The 14328-nt window shown below is 49.6% G+C and overlaps 1 protein-coding gene across 5 annotated transcripts in view; it reads left to right on the plus strand.

Moving 5' to 3' along the window:
• SLC43A2 (solute carrier family 43 member 2) overlaps window positions 1–14328 on the plus strand; it is a 39527-nt gene that overhangs the window by 18968 nt on the left and 6231 nt on the right. For all 5 annotated transcript variants that reach the window (XM_064495832.1, XM_064495831.1, XM_064495835.1 and 2 more), the window contains 7 exons: window positions 4821–4913; window positions 6280–6413; window positions 6498–6700; window positions 7140–7286; window positions 9800–9938; window positions 11115–11244; window positions 13470–13543. In XM_064495832.1, coding sequence (XP_064351902.1) covers window positions 4821–4913; window positions 6280–6413; window positions 6498–6700; window positions 7140–7286; window positions 9800–9938; window positions 11115–11244; window positions 13470–13543 — 920 coding nt within the window. The remainder of the gene's footprint in view (window positions 1–4820; window positions 4914–6279; window positions 6414–6497; window positions 6701–7139; window positions 7287–9799; window positions 9939–11114; window positions 11245–13469; window positions 13544–14328) is intronic.

The raw sequence follows: 14328 nt of genomic DNA on the forward strand, positions 1-14328 counted from the left end.
CATCCTCAAAAAAAAGGGACAAATGAGGTATATGCATGACAGATTTTTTAAATTGTAGGAAGAAAGTTCAAAGTCATTAGTAATCAATAAGAGTTTTTTTCCATTTCTTTTTTTTAATCATGGAAAAATTTAAATATACATGGTATTAGAGAGAATAGTACAATGAACCGCATGTACCCATCTTACAACTTCAACAGCTGTCAGCTCATGATCAGTCTTGCTTCATTTCTGTCTCCATCCACCATCCAGATTATTGTGAAGCAAATACCAGTCATTGATACATTTCTTCCATATACACAAAGAAATGGATTTTAAAACAACAGGGGTATTGGTGAAAGTGGCAAATACTAAAAATAATGACAACACACAATAGTGGAGTGGCTACCATGGAAGAGATGCTCTACTATGCTGCTGGTAGGAGTATCAGTTGGTCTAAGTTTTCTGGAAGACAGTTTGGCACAGAGTATCACAAACACTTAAAAATGTGTATTCCCTTTGCCAGGTGATTCTACTTTTGGGAATTTACCTTAAGGAAATGATAGTTATTTGCATATCAATTTATCTTTAAGAATGTTCATTAAAATGTTATTTGAGGGGGGAGGGTATAGCTCAGTGGTAGTGTATGTTCTTAGCAAGCACAAGGTCCTGGGTTTAGTCTCCAGCATCTTCATTAAAAGTAAATAAATAAGCCTAATTACCTCCCCCCGTCAAAAAATGTTATTTATGATAAAAATTAAAAAGGATCTAAGGTCCAGCATCAGAGAAATAGTTTCATAAATTATAGACCATTCAGATAAGAAAATACCAGACAGTTACTGCAAATTATGTTGAAGATAAATACTAAATTAGAAAATATTTATAATATATCAAGTAAAAAAGAAAAAGTTCATCAAATAATATATAGCATATGATCCCAGTTTGGTTAAAAATTATAGGTATTTATAGGAAAAAGATCGAAGGGAAATACATAAAAATGATAATATGGCTGTGTCAAGGGAATTTTTATTTCATCCTTTATGTGTACTTTGTTCCAGATATTTTACAGTGGACTTGCATTGCTTTTCTAATCAGGAAAGATAATCATAATTTAAAATATGAGTTGTAAATATTGATGAGAAGGCTGTGTAATGTGGTTTGCCCTGAGGCTCTGTACTGCCTAGAAATGGCCCTGCTGACCAAAATAACATGTTAGGGAAGAGAATTTTCAGTGTGTTACAAAGAATGTTCCAGGCAGGGAGAGGCAGGGAAGCAAGGATGGCAGCTGGAGGGCGGCTTCCCTGGACCAGGAATGAGGGCAGGGGTCTCATCCAGAGGGGAGTGTAAACTCAGTCTCCTCTCTCAGCTTCCCGTTCTTCCCTGTCCTGGATCCAGTTCTGGGGGGAATACTCCAGAAGGTTAGGTCAGAGTTGCAAGCTGGCCCCAAACCCCTGTTCTGTTGGCCTCTAGCCTGGGTTAGGGTAGAAGGAAAAGGGCTAGCTAGCAAGCTGTCTGCTTTTCAGAAGTATCCCTTCACCCTGTGGAATAGTTGGGGACACTCTTTGTACCCAAAGGTGACCGCAGCAACAGAAGTGTTTCCTGGCTTGACTGTGCACCAAGTGGCCTTTTCTACATCAGGCTCTTGTCCTCCGTCTATTCTTGTGGTTGGGTTCGAAGCCCTCGTTGACTCCTTTCCTCCTTTACGTGCCCTGGCTGGAGTGGCATCTCAGGCTGGAACAGTTTCCATACAAGCAGAACTAATCTTTGGATTCTCCCTGGAGCAGGTAGGGCCCCAGAAATGCCTCCCCAACAAGGCTGCCTCGCTGGGGTAGCCAGCATGGCATGGCCCAAATATGTGAGCTCAGGAACCGAGGCATGTCCTCTGAACCACAGCATACCTGGGAGGCAGGTGTACAAAGAGTAAGACTGGGCACCTTTAGTGCTCACCTGAGTGTGCCTGGGCACACATGAGCACATCACGTTTCCTCTGTCTCCTGCTAGGGGAGCTTCCATACACTTTTTCCCTCCCTCTTACCCTCTCTGAGAAGTCTAAGTAGACAGAGGGTCCACTCTGCGTGAAGGCTGGCAGAAGAGCTCTTTGTATACTGAGAATTCTTTGGGGAGCCTCGAGAGCCACCATGGCCTCCTACCATAAGATGGCTTTGTTGGCCATACACTGTAGACTTACTCATTTTTATTTTCAATCCTAGGATCCCAAAACATCTCAAGTCTCTGACTGATGTTTTTTTATATTTCCCTGTGCTATACAGTAGAATCTTGTTTATCTATTCTACAATTTTGAAATCCCATCTATCCCTTCTCACCTTCTGCCCCCTTGGCAACCACAAGTTTATATTTTGTGTCTACGAGTCTATTTCTGTTTTGTATTTATGCTTTGTTTTTTTGTTTTTGTTTTTTAGATTCCACATATGAGCGATCTCATATGGTATTTTTCTTTCTCTTTCTGGCTTACTTCCCTTAGAATGACATTCTCCAGGAGCATCCATGTTGCTGCAAATGGTGTTATGTTGTCGGTTTTTATGGCTGAATAGTATTCCATTGTATAAATATACCACGTCTTCTTTATCCAGTCATCCGTTGATGGACATTTAGGCTGTTTCCATGTCTTGGCTATCGTAAATAGTGCTGCTATGAACATTGGGGTGTAGGTATCATCCTGAAGTAGTGTTCCTTCTGGATATAAGCCCAGGAGTGGGATTCCTGGGTCATATGGTAAGTCTATTCCTAGTCTTTTGAGGAATCTCCATACTGTTTTCCACAGTGGCTGCACCAAACTGCATTCCCACCAGCAGTGTAGGAGGGTCCCCCTTTCTCCACAGCCTCTCCAGCATTTGTCATTTGTGGATTTTTGAATGATGGGCATTCTGACTGGTGTGAGGTGATACCTCATTGTAGTTTTGATTTGCATTTCTCTGATAATTAGTGATATTGAGCATTTTTTCATCTGCTTATTGATCATTTGTATGTCTTCCTTAGAGAATTGCTTGTTCAGGTCTTTTGCCCATCTTTGGATTGGGTTGTTTGGTTGTTTCTTCATATGCAAGTTTTTATGTGGACATGTTTTCATTCCTCTTGGGTATATACCTAGGAGTGAAATTTCTGGGTCAGATGATAACTCTGTATTTAACTATTTGAGGAACTGCCAGACTGTTTTACAGAGTGGCTATGCACCATTTTACATTCCCACCAGTAATGAAGGAGAGGGTTCTGATTCTTCTGTGTCATCACCAACATTTGTAATTACTTGATTTTTTTTTTAATGATAGCCAACAGGGGTATGGAGTGGTATCTCGTGGTTTTGATCTGCATTTCTCTATCATTAATGATACTGAGTATCTTTCTGTATGCTTTTTGGCCACTTGTTTATCTTCTTTGGGGAAATGTCTTTTCAGATCCTTTGCCCATTTCAAAAATGGTTATCTTCTTATTATTGAGTTGTAAGAGTTCTTTATAGATCCCAGATACAAGTCCCTTATCAGATAGATGATTTGTAAAACTTTTCTCTCTTCCGTGCATTGTCATTTCACTTTCTCAGTGGTGTCTTTTGAAGCACAAACGTCATGATGTTTCTTATTCATTAAAAAAAACTTTTTTAAAATTTCTTTTTTTAGTGGAGGTACTGGGGATTGAACCCAGGACCTCGGGCATGCTAAGCACACCCTCTACCACTGAGTTATACCCTCCCCCTGCTTACTCATTTTTAACTGTGGTCAAAACAGTCAGAAATGATGAGAGGCAGGTAGGTAAACACGTTCTAACTCCGTTCATCAACAGTGGATCAGCTTGCAGGCAGCCATCACGTGGTCCATGTTTGATAAAACTCCAAAATGATTCCAGACAAATGGGGGAGGGGAACGTAGGTTAGGTCCTTTATAAACAGCCTGAGTTCAGTGAAACAGGTTGGCAGGTCCAGAGAGCAATTCTCAATGCCAGAGACCTCATGGGTGTGGATGGGAAACCTTCCCAGCACACGGTTCGAGCTCTCCTGAGGTTAGCCAGAGAAGGAAGCCAAGACTGGCTGTTTGGGAGGATGCATTTTGCCCAATGTCTGTTTGAATCCATGCCTGGGTCTGTGTGGAATCTCCGAGGGTTTTAGCAATGCAGCCGTGTCTGGTGGGCTCAGAACGAGCTGCTGTGAGAAGTGAAGAGTGGCCTGGCAGGGAAGAGAGTCTGAGCCTTTCTTGCCGTTGGTCTTCTCAGGTGCAAAACGTCAGGTGGGATGGGAATGCTCTCCTTGCACCTGGGCATTCAGAAGCAGCAATCCTGAGCCAGCCCCCTCCTCCACGCTGGGGGGACTGTAGAATTCTGATTGGCACCTTCCAGAGACCTACCCTTCTCAGAACCGAAAGCAGCTTTTGCTGACATCTGGCCCTTCTGGGACACTGATATTTTTATTTATAAAATTACACTCTCATCCCCAAATAGATTCTTATTTTTAACAGCTTGCTCCCTTTGAGGGATGCCTCAGGCTCCCAGCTTTGCTCGCTGGCATCTCCTTCTAACCCTGCAAAGAGAGAAAGCCCCTGGCCTGTGCTGGAGCAGAGAGGAGGGAGGCTGGCTAGCCAGGGAGTCCACCAGCTCTGTCTTCCCTTGCACAGTCCGAGTTCTGCATTACTCTCCTCCTCTTCCTTTATCAGCCTCAGTCTGGGAAGAAAAACTTCCAATTAGCAGTGATTTACCCGGACTAATCCCCCTGTGAGTTACTCGGGGAGGAGAGCAGATAAGAAATGGTGCCTGAGGATGCCTTGAATCTCTCTTCCCCTCCTTCATCCATCCCCTGTCCATTCTCTCAGCCAAAGTCTCTCTTGCGTCTTGTCTTTCAGCTGCCCAATATGTTTGGTGACCTTCGGTCCACATTTATTGCCTTGATGATTGGATCCTATGCCTCCTCAGCAGTCACCTTCCCAGGAGTCAAGGTGAGGGTGTGTCTGAGCAGAGGCCTCTCCCAAGACTCTCTCAACCCTCTCTGAAGAGGGAAGTAATTGTGGGTGCCTGGGGCCGGCCCCTCCCCCCACCTGCATGGGAGGATGCACCTGGGTACCTCGGAGTAAGAAGAAACCCGCTGAGCTTGGGGAGGAGAGGGGGGATGGAAAATTCAAGCATGTGACTTTAGGCTGCCTCTGCATTTCTGGGCTGGGGGAGAGACAGTGGAGGGGGTGGGTGTTTGTCGCTGGTCCTGAGTCCAACTCCAGTCCCCCCACCCCCAGATCTGTTGTTGTTGAACTGTTGCTCTCACTGCCAGAGCGCGGCTCTTGGCCAAGTTGGTTCAGCTGTTTCCCTCCCAGGCAGGATTCTGAGCCCGTGGAAGTCACATAGGGTCAGGATGGAGCAAATACTTCACAATCCATCAGTCCCAGTTCCTGCTCTGAATCCTGTTGCTCCTGAAGGGGCTTCTCCCTGCTGTGGCACCAGCCCCAAATAAATCCCTTTTCCTTTGGTACAAGGAGGAGAGGCCATAGAGGAGGAGAAGGAGTCTCAGGCATGGGCCTGCCACCCGGGAATCAAGGTGCTTGGAGGGTCTTGGGCCAGCCATCCTGTGGAATTGAGGGATTTCAGTGTTCTTGGTGCAGAGGAGCCTGCAAGTTCCCCCTTCCTCCTCTTCTCAGTGTCTAACTGCCGGTCCCCTCTCTGGGGAGCTGGCAGCTGTCTGCCACTACTCTGCGATCTCTTGTGCTGGAAATAAATGATTATAACAGGCCCGGCGGCTTCCCACCTGCCCGGCCCAGCACTGAGTCTCTGCCAGGATCACACCCACTTCACCCCCACCACTACACCATGAGGGTGCAGGCCAGCATCACACCCATTTCACAGAGGAGCAAAGTGAGACATCCAGCTGTTTATTCCTCAGGTATTTCTTTGGCATCTACCAGGTGTATGCTTCAAGGCACTAGAGAAACACCAGTGGACAAGGCTAGGTTCCTGTTCTCAGGGAGCTGGACAGATAATGAACAAGGAAATGAATCAAGAAGTCAAAAACCTCAGCCACAGCTGTTCACTGTGAGCTGGTGATGTTACAGTGATGGGCGGTCAGGGAAGGCCTCTCCAAGGAGATGACAGTAGGTCCAAGCTGGAGGCACGGGGGGATAATAACATGCCAGAGCAAGCTGAGGTTAGTGGAATGCAGGATGTCTGATGTCCAAACACCCAGGCTGACAGGACTGTGCCTCCCCTCACAGCTCAGTGCAGGGAAAGCAGGACAGCTGGGTGCCCACTGCCCATGCTGGCTTTCTTCCGCTAACTCTGCCCCCTGCTCCCCTGCCCCGACCGCATTGTGCTTCTCAGGTCATCTATGACTTTGGAGCCTCCTTCATTGTCATCCTCGTGGTCTGGGCCGGCTGCTCTGGGCTGGTTTTCCTCAACTGCTTCTTTAACTGGCCCCTGGAGCCCTTCCCGGGACCTGAGGACATGGACTACACGTAAGTGGACCTGTTGCCCGTCCCCATCCCCACCCTGGCCAGGGGACTGGGCAGCGCTGATGGACATGCTTCTGTGGCCTCCAGGGTGAAGATCAAGTTCAGCTGGCTGGGCTTTGACCACAAGATCACGGGGAAGCAGTTCTACAAACAGGTGACCACGGTGGGGCGCCGCCTCAGCGTGGGCAGCTCCATGCGGAGCGCCAAGGAGCAGGCGGCCCTGCAGGAGGGCCACAAGCTGTGTCTGTCCACCGTCGACCTGGAGGTCAAGTGCCAGCCTGACGCCACAGGTACCTGCCCTCACCTCCCAGGCCTGCCTGAGACATTAGCAGGGGCATCTCCTCCTACACCTACACCCACATCCCCGCAACAAGGAGGGGGTGGCCAGCCCAGGTGGGGAAGTCGCAGCCCCAGCCCCTCACAGGTACCAGCACTGTCTGGGGGCTTTGTGGGTATCGTCTCCTCTCATTCCCACCACTTAACCCCAAAGGGCAGGTGGCACCATCCAAGCTGGCTCACAGATTAAGCCTTAGAGAGGGTGAGGGATTCACACAGTGTGTTTCACACAACTGGATAACTCAACTCCTACCCCCACACCGTCCGTCTCATCCAGCATGGAGTGATTTGGTTGGCAAATCAGGCTTCTGACACTGGGCCCCTGGATGGGGGGTGGGCTGTGGGCCATGCAGTGCCACCTGGTTCTCCCTGAACGCCCGCCTCTCCCCACAGCGGCCCCCTCGTTCATGCACAGTGTGTTCAGCCCCATCCTGCTGCTCAGCCTGGTCACCATGTGCGTCACGCAGCTGCGCCTCATCTTCTATATGGGCGCCATGAACAACATCCTCCAGTTCCTGGTCAGTGGCGACCAAGACATAGGTAGGTGGCCCTGGGCCCCAGCGTGCAGCCCCGCAGGAGGGCACCCCAGAAGTGGTCTTCGCTCCTGCCCACCTGAGGTCAAGCCTGCTGCCTGGCCAGCCGGAAGGTGTTCAGCTGGGCTGGGCCAGCAAGGCTGTGAGATGGCAGAATGCAAGGGCCTGATTGTCAGAGCCATTTCATCACTGCCGGCCCCAACTGTTCTTTCATGTCCCCATCAGTTTCCCGGTTTAGGAGGGAGGAGAGGACTAAAATAACTACTTATGTTTGGGGTGTGGGGTGTGTGTTTTTCGTTGCCTGAGGGGGACGGTTGACGTGTGTGTCTGTAAATGAAAACACTGCACAGAACACGGTACTCCACCTGAGAGCTTGTTGAAAGACGATCAGTCAAGCCCAATGCCAGGAATCCTTCTGGAGACCGCAGGGGCGGCGTGTGGAGAGGGTGGGGGCCGGGCGGCTGCGGCTGGAGACTGGGGCCCTGGGCCTGCTCTGGGATCTGTGCCCTGAAGTGGGAAACAGGGCCAGGCGGAGCCTTCCTTGTGTGTGTAATCCAGTCCCGGCTTGTTACTTCTGGTAAACAAAACTGATAATTCACATGCCACTTTTCCAAAAGAAACACAGAAGGGCTTCGGCTGATTAGAGGTTTTGATTCCACAAAGAAAGTCAGTGCTTCCTCGGGGCCTGAGCTGAGTCAGCTTTAGTCATCCCTGAGCGGGACAAACACATTTGGTAAATCCTTTTTATTGGCAGTCTCACTGGTGTGCAACTTTTTGGTTGGTTTAATTGTTCTTCCCCAGGGGAGAGATGCCCGAGGCATTGTTAGGAATCAAATACAGTTTTTAAAGAGGGTAAGAAACCCAAACTGAAAAAAAGGGAAACATGACAAAGGAGCACAGATCCCCTTTCAGATACTCTGAAAATGGGTATTTGGATGTGAAGCAATGTGGAGAAACCCTGTCTGTCGTTGCAAAAACTCATATCAAACACCGAGATAGAAAAAAAAAGCTATTTAGTTTTGTTTAGTCCAGTGTTATTCCCCTAAATTTCTTCCACAGGAACCCTTTGATTATGTAACATTTATTTAAACCTGTGCACCACAGTTTGGGGCAAACTGATCTATCATGTCTATATACTCTGTGTTATAAACCCTCCAGCCCAGAGAGGTGGAGACCCTGACATGTACAGAGAAAGGTCCTCACTCATCCTTGGAAGGCAAATCTCCCTGCTGCTGAGTCATGGCCTTTTACTGAAGTTCTTTGAGAAATCTTTTGCTGCCCAGAAGGCATTTTTTCCAGCTGCTTCCCACATGCAAAAAGTCATTTCAAGAAGTAGAGGAAGTTGGGCCAGGAAATTCGGGCCACAGCTGACGGGCATTGGTTTTTCCCTTGCATAAGCAGTTGTACCTGACGTCACACACACACACACACCACACACACACACACACACACCCACACACACACAGCCATGCCCAGAGGGGTTGCTTCGGGGTCAGGGGGCCATAGGTGGAGGGAGACCAGCGCTGGCTGGTCAGATACTTTGGCTGCGTGCGGGGTAGGTTGTCCTGCACTTGGAAGGAACCGGGACCTAGAGGCACAGGTTCTACGAGGCCTTCCACACCACTTCCACATCATGCCAGGCCTGACTCACCAGCCCACCTGTGACAAGGCACCAGCTGCACATGACTGAGGCCCCAGCAGACAGGAAAACATCAGCAAACACCTGTGCAGGGCCTGCTCCCACCTCCACCGGGCACTCTGAGAGTCAGGGCTCAATGGGAAATGGCACATGTGCTGGGCCCAGGGCTAGCTTTCCTCCACGCCCCATCTCTCTAGAACAACCTCTGACATTTCGGCTGCTAACCTCCCTCCTTTCTGCTTTTTCGCTTGTGCTTTCTTGATGCAGTGATGGCTACGGGTAAGCAGGGGGCATTATCAGGAAACCGGCAACATCCCCTCCCAGCCAGTCTCCATTCAGCTGAGAAACACCTCTCCTTGAACTCGGAACATTCCTTTTGGCCAGGACTGTGGGTTGGGGTGGGGCAGTCAACTTTCAGCTTGTATTTGCCTGAAAAATCCTATCATAATTTTAAGGCTCTTTGAAGATTGAAGCCTTTACGTCAGAGCCCCTGTAAGTAATGCCTTCCTGGTATATTTCTAGAGGCAGAAAGCTAGTGGCCAGTCGCACACAAAGCCTCAGTCCAGGCATTGGTAATTCTGTGGTTCCCAAGTCATAGAGACTTCCTGGAGCTTCTAGGGGAGGTCATTGTGACATACTGGATTTCATTAGCTGTTTCTTGGAAATAGAAGGGGACTTGGAGAAAAGAGTAGAGTGGCCTGCCCCCTGCTCTGCCTCTGATTTCAGAGGTTAAGGTCTCCGGGCTCCACTCAAAACCCACAGTGACAAGAGGGTTTCTGGGGAAGACCCCAGAAGAGCTCGTGGGGTCGCAGGCTCTCCCCAGCACCTGCCCCAGGCCTCTGCTGGCAGCACCCCCTGACGCAGCCCATCTTCCTCCTCAGTTGGCCTCTACACCTCCATCTTTGGTGTGCTACAGCTGCTCTGCCTGCTGACAGCCCCTGTCATTGGCTACATCATGGACTGGAGGCTGAAGGAGTGTGAAGACGCCTCTGAGGAGCCCGAGGAGAAAGACGCCAACCAGTGCGTAGGCAGGGCCCTGGCCCCCAGAGGAAGCAGCCCCTCAGGTCACAGGATGGGGGGGTTAGGTTTTAAAGTCAGCACTCATTCAGCTCAGCATCATTTTGGTCTGTTGCTTCTCTATGAAAGTTATTTGGTATAGTGAAGTCTGGGAAGCTGCAAGCTAGAAGAATGACAGAAACCAGGCGAAGGTCTGTGTGGATGACTGGCTATCAAACCATTCTACTTTGAGGGCCGCACTCAGTACACACCAGGCAGACATCCTAAAGCAGTCCTGTTTGCCCATAAGATCTACTCCACTCGGTGTGAGTAGTAAACTGCTATAACCTTCATATGTGTTAATAGGTTTGTTCGTGATTGTGAGAATTAAACAAGGGACCGGAGCCCTACTTTACAGAAGGGTTGGGCTCTGAGATCAGAGGATGAGTTATATGCTATCTTCTCTGGCTCCACCTTAATATAATAAGCTACTCTTTATTGATTCAGGCCCTGTGCCAAGCACTTAATGCACCATATCTCAGGTAAGCCTCACAACACCTTGATGAGTTATACCCATTTCACAGATGAGGGACCTGAAGCTGGGTGTTTGAGTGGTTTGCCTGAGGTCACATACTGAGGAAGTGGTGGGCCTGGGCCTCCCTGCACACCTCCAAGCACTTGGCATTCATTCTTGGATGTCGTATAATTGTCTGTGGGTTGTCCGTGTGGGTGGTGAGACTCGAATCGGGAATAGTGAATTCACAAGGAAATAATTACAGAGAATGCTCTGTTATCTAGGTCAGGTCCTGCAGCCAGCAGGCTGTTTGTGCCCGTTCCAGTTCCATCTCTGCATACTCTTTCTCCTTCACCCCTTCCTGCCTCCCAAGGGGAAATCCACTCCCTCCCTTGTCTGGCTTCTTATCTGGTTTAGTGTCAGCTCCCTGCAGGGTTTGGGTCCCTCAGTCTTCACTAAAGCTGTGCAGCGTATCTGACCTCTCTGCTGAAGTTCACACTCAGCGCTCAGTCCAGAGGGTGCAGGGGTGTGTCCCTTGTGCTGGTCTAGCCCCCACAGACCCTAACACGTGCTTGGGGGTGGTCTTTGAGTCTTGTATTGACCACAGGCTGTGATTCCCAGGGCCTGACTCCTGGGAGAGCCTATTCTCCAGGGAGCCTCCAGCTCCTGTGTGTGTGTTTCCACAGAGGCGAGAAGAAACAGAAGCGGGACCGGCAGATCCAGAAGATCACTAATGCTACACGGGCCTTTGCCTTCACAAACCTGCTGCTCGTGGGCTTTGGGGTGACCTGCCTCATTCCCAACCTGCCTCTACAGGTGGGTGTGGGGTGAGGGAGCGGCCAGGTGTGGTTTGGGATAATGAGGCTGAAAGGTGTGTGACATGTCATTGGGAGCCATCAGCAAAGAGAGCGGTGACTTTTCATTCATTTACTTCAATCAACCCACCAGCCAACCAGCCTGCCATGATTTACTAAGGGCCCCTTACCTGCCTGGCTCTGTGCATGGTGCTGGGAGTGAGCTGTAAGTGAAACTCAGGTTGCCTTTTCCAGAAGACTCTTCTCTGTGAAAAGTATATCATTCCTCTTGGTCTTTGGGCATCTTGCATGCCACGAATACCATCATCTTACCATTTGTGGAACCATGGGGTGTCGTTGTGTGGCTGCTTGTTTTGCATTTGCTCCAGCAAATGGAATCTGATGTCCAAAGAGGTCTGGCCAATCAGTGGTGTTGGTGGGAACATCCGCTCCTCTGGTACAGGAGTGCCGCAAGGGAAAAATGATCGCTTGGCATCTGGGTTCAAAAGTTCAGTTCCTCTGCACAAGATTTCCAAATGCTTTTGGAACCTGACTTTTGGCAGAGAGTTCGAGAAAGGTAGATTTTGTTACCTGCCTGGTTCCACCCTTAGGTCCATGAACGTGTTCTAATTCCAATCCCCAAGTTTATGAACTTCAAAGGGATACAGGTGATGGCATTGCTTCCTGATGCGTGTAGCCCAAGTCCATATGGTATCTTGGGCCAGGTCCAGGAGGAAAGCAAGAGTCCCTTCCTTTCTACAAGTGGCCACATGTAGAAGTATGTTGAACAACCAGGTGTGCACCACCCATCGGTGCTAGCATGTGTATGTGCCAATGCTGTGTGTACAGCAGAGGAAACCAATGGAGACTCATGCCAGTTCCAGATGGGAGTATCGTTGCATCTCTGGTGCCCTCCCAGCCTGGTGGTGACCCTCTCTGCAAGACCAGCTGACCCTTGTCCTGACCCCCTTGTCCAATCAAAGGGCAATGCTCAGTGGGGAGGGTATAGCTCAAGTGGTAGAGTGCATGCTTAGCATACATGAGGTCCTGGGTTCAATTCCCAGTACCTCTTCTAAAAATAAGTAAGTAAAACCGCCCCAATAAATAAAGTTAAAAAAAAAAAAAAGGGCAGTGCTCAGTGAGGACAGTCATCTGCTTTTTGTTTTATTTAGTTCTTACTGAAAGACAAGTTGTAAGTCAGCAAGGCATTTGGAGCAGAAAGGGGGAGCCTCCGCAAGTATGCGTGCACATTCGGGCAGTACCCTTCTGCAGCACTGCAGAGTAGCCCCCACCTCCACTGCCCACATTCCTGGAAACGGGGCCTGGCTGCTGAGCCCAACGGCAGGGCTGTGTGCAAAGAGCAAACAAGGGTTCTGGTGGCAAAGTGGACAGCTACTGGCTCTCAGGAATCGTTAACAAGTACTTCTCAGAGCTTATTAAGCCTGCTGGCAGTGACCTTTCCTTAGGAAAGCAGAGCTAGAGGGGAGGACAGCCATCTGCCCGTGGGGCTGGGTGACCAGGCAGGGAGAACTCTGGGCACAGTTGTCAGGTCCACAAAGGCAGAGGTCGTGATCAGTGACCAACTTAGTGCTATATGAACTAAGTGTATACATATATACACTTAACAACAGACTCCAGATGGGGTCAGGGAAGCGGTGAGGGGAGCCCTGATTTTTAGTGTTTGCCAGTTTCCGTGGTGTACGTGCTCTCAATCATGGCTGATCTCAACCAATGTTGAAAAGAGATACAGTAACACCATCAGGTAATATTCTCAATAGACCTCTGAAACCTTAGGAGCACGGATAATAGCAAAACAAAATAATTAGGATGTGATGAGTTTTGAGTATTCATTAACTTTGTTTTTAAGGTACAGTTGACCCTTGAATAGCACAGGTTTGAACTGGGTTGGTTTTTTCCAGTGGTAAATCCTACAGTACTAAATGGTCCGTGGTTGGTTGAGTCCTCGGATGCAGTTACAGTGGAGGGTCGGTGCCCCTAACCCCACATGTTGTTCAAGGGTCAACTGTAATTTGTTTAATTGTATGTTTATTAGTTTGTTAGTTGTGACTGTGTTTAACAACTGGGTCTCAGAATTCTTGATAGCTCAGGAATTGGCCCTGGAGGGCTGGTCCAGCTGACTCTGGGATGCCGGTGCTCCTATTGCTCAGGACCCCAGGAGCTGTGGGGCGGGGAGACAATGTGAGGCCCTCCGTGTCTTCTGCTCACACACTGCTCTCCCTCCCTCAGATTCTCTCCTTCATCCTGCACACGATCGTACGAGGATTCATCCACTCTGCCGTCGGGGGCCTGTATGCTGCCGTGTAAGTCCTGGGAGCTGTGGTGGCCTGGTGGCTGAGAGTAAGGGAGTGACCTGAGGGAGGTTCCTGGTGGGACTGAGGTCCTGAGGAGGGCCGTCTTGCCCACTTGGGGTTATCCTGTTGCCTCAGGAGACAGGTGCCAGGGCTTCTGTTGGGTATATCAGGGGAAGGCCATACCTGTCGAGAATGTGTCAGTGGGTAGACAGTTGGGTGCCCACAAGCCCTGGCATTTAACACTAAGTCAGTCCCCTGGCCAGGGTCAATGCCCCATATAGCTTGTTATTGCCCCGGAGGCCACTGCTCAGCTGAGTCCTGGGGATGCCCCTGGCTGCTCATGCGAAAGGCAGGGGTGGGGTCTGGCCACCCACAGCTAATTGATGACCTTCAAGTGGCCTTCAGCAGCAGCAGTGACACAGATAACTGAGCCCAGAACTTACCTGACAGATTCTACCCAGGGCCTTTAAGGGCCTGGTTCTGCCCATAGCCTTCTCAGGCCTTGGCTATAATGAAACCTGCCGCCTTTTCCCAGAAGCACTACATGCCTAAGGAACCACATTGTTCCCCCTCCTCTGGCCAGGACTTGGCTCAAAAACTGGAACCCAAACACCATCCACTGCTTCTCTCTGACCAGAGACCAGCCCGACCCTCGCTAGGAGCCTCTTCCTGCCTCTGGGGCCACCATGCCTGACAGTTGCTAAGATTTTGCCAGAACTCCCTCTCCCTTCCAGCAGTATCCCATGAGGGTCATTCTAGGTCTGTGTACACCCCCTCCCCGCCCCAGGCCTAGA

Source organism: Camelus dromedarius, chromosome 16 (assembly GCF_036321535.1).
Source record: "Camelus dromedarius isolate mCamDro1 chromosome 16, mCamDro1.pat, whole genome shotgun sequence".
NCBI classification, from domain to species: Eukaryota; Metazoa; Chordata; class Mammalia; order Artiodactyla; family Camelidae; genus Camelus; species Camelus dromedarius.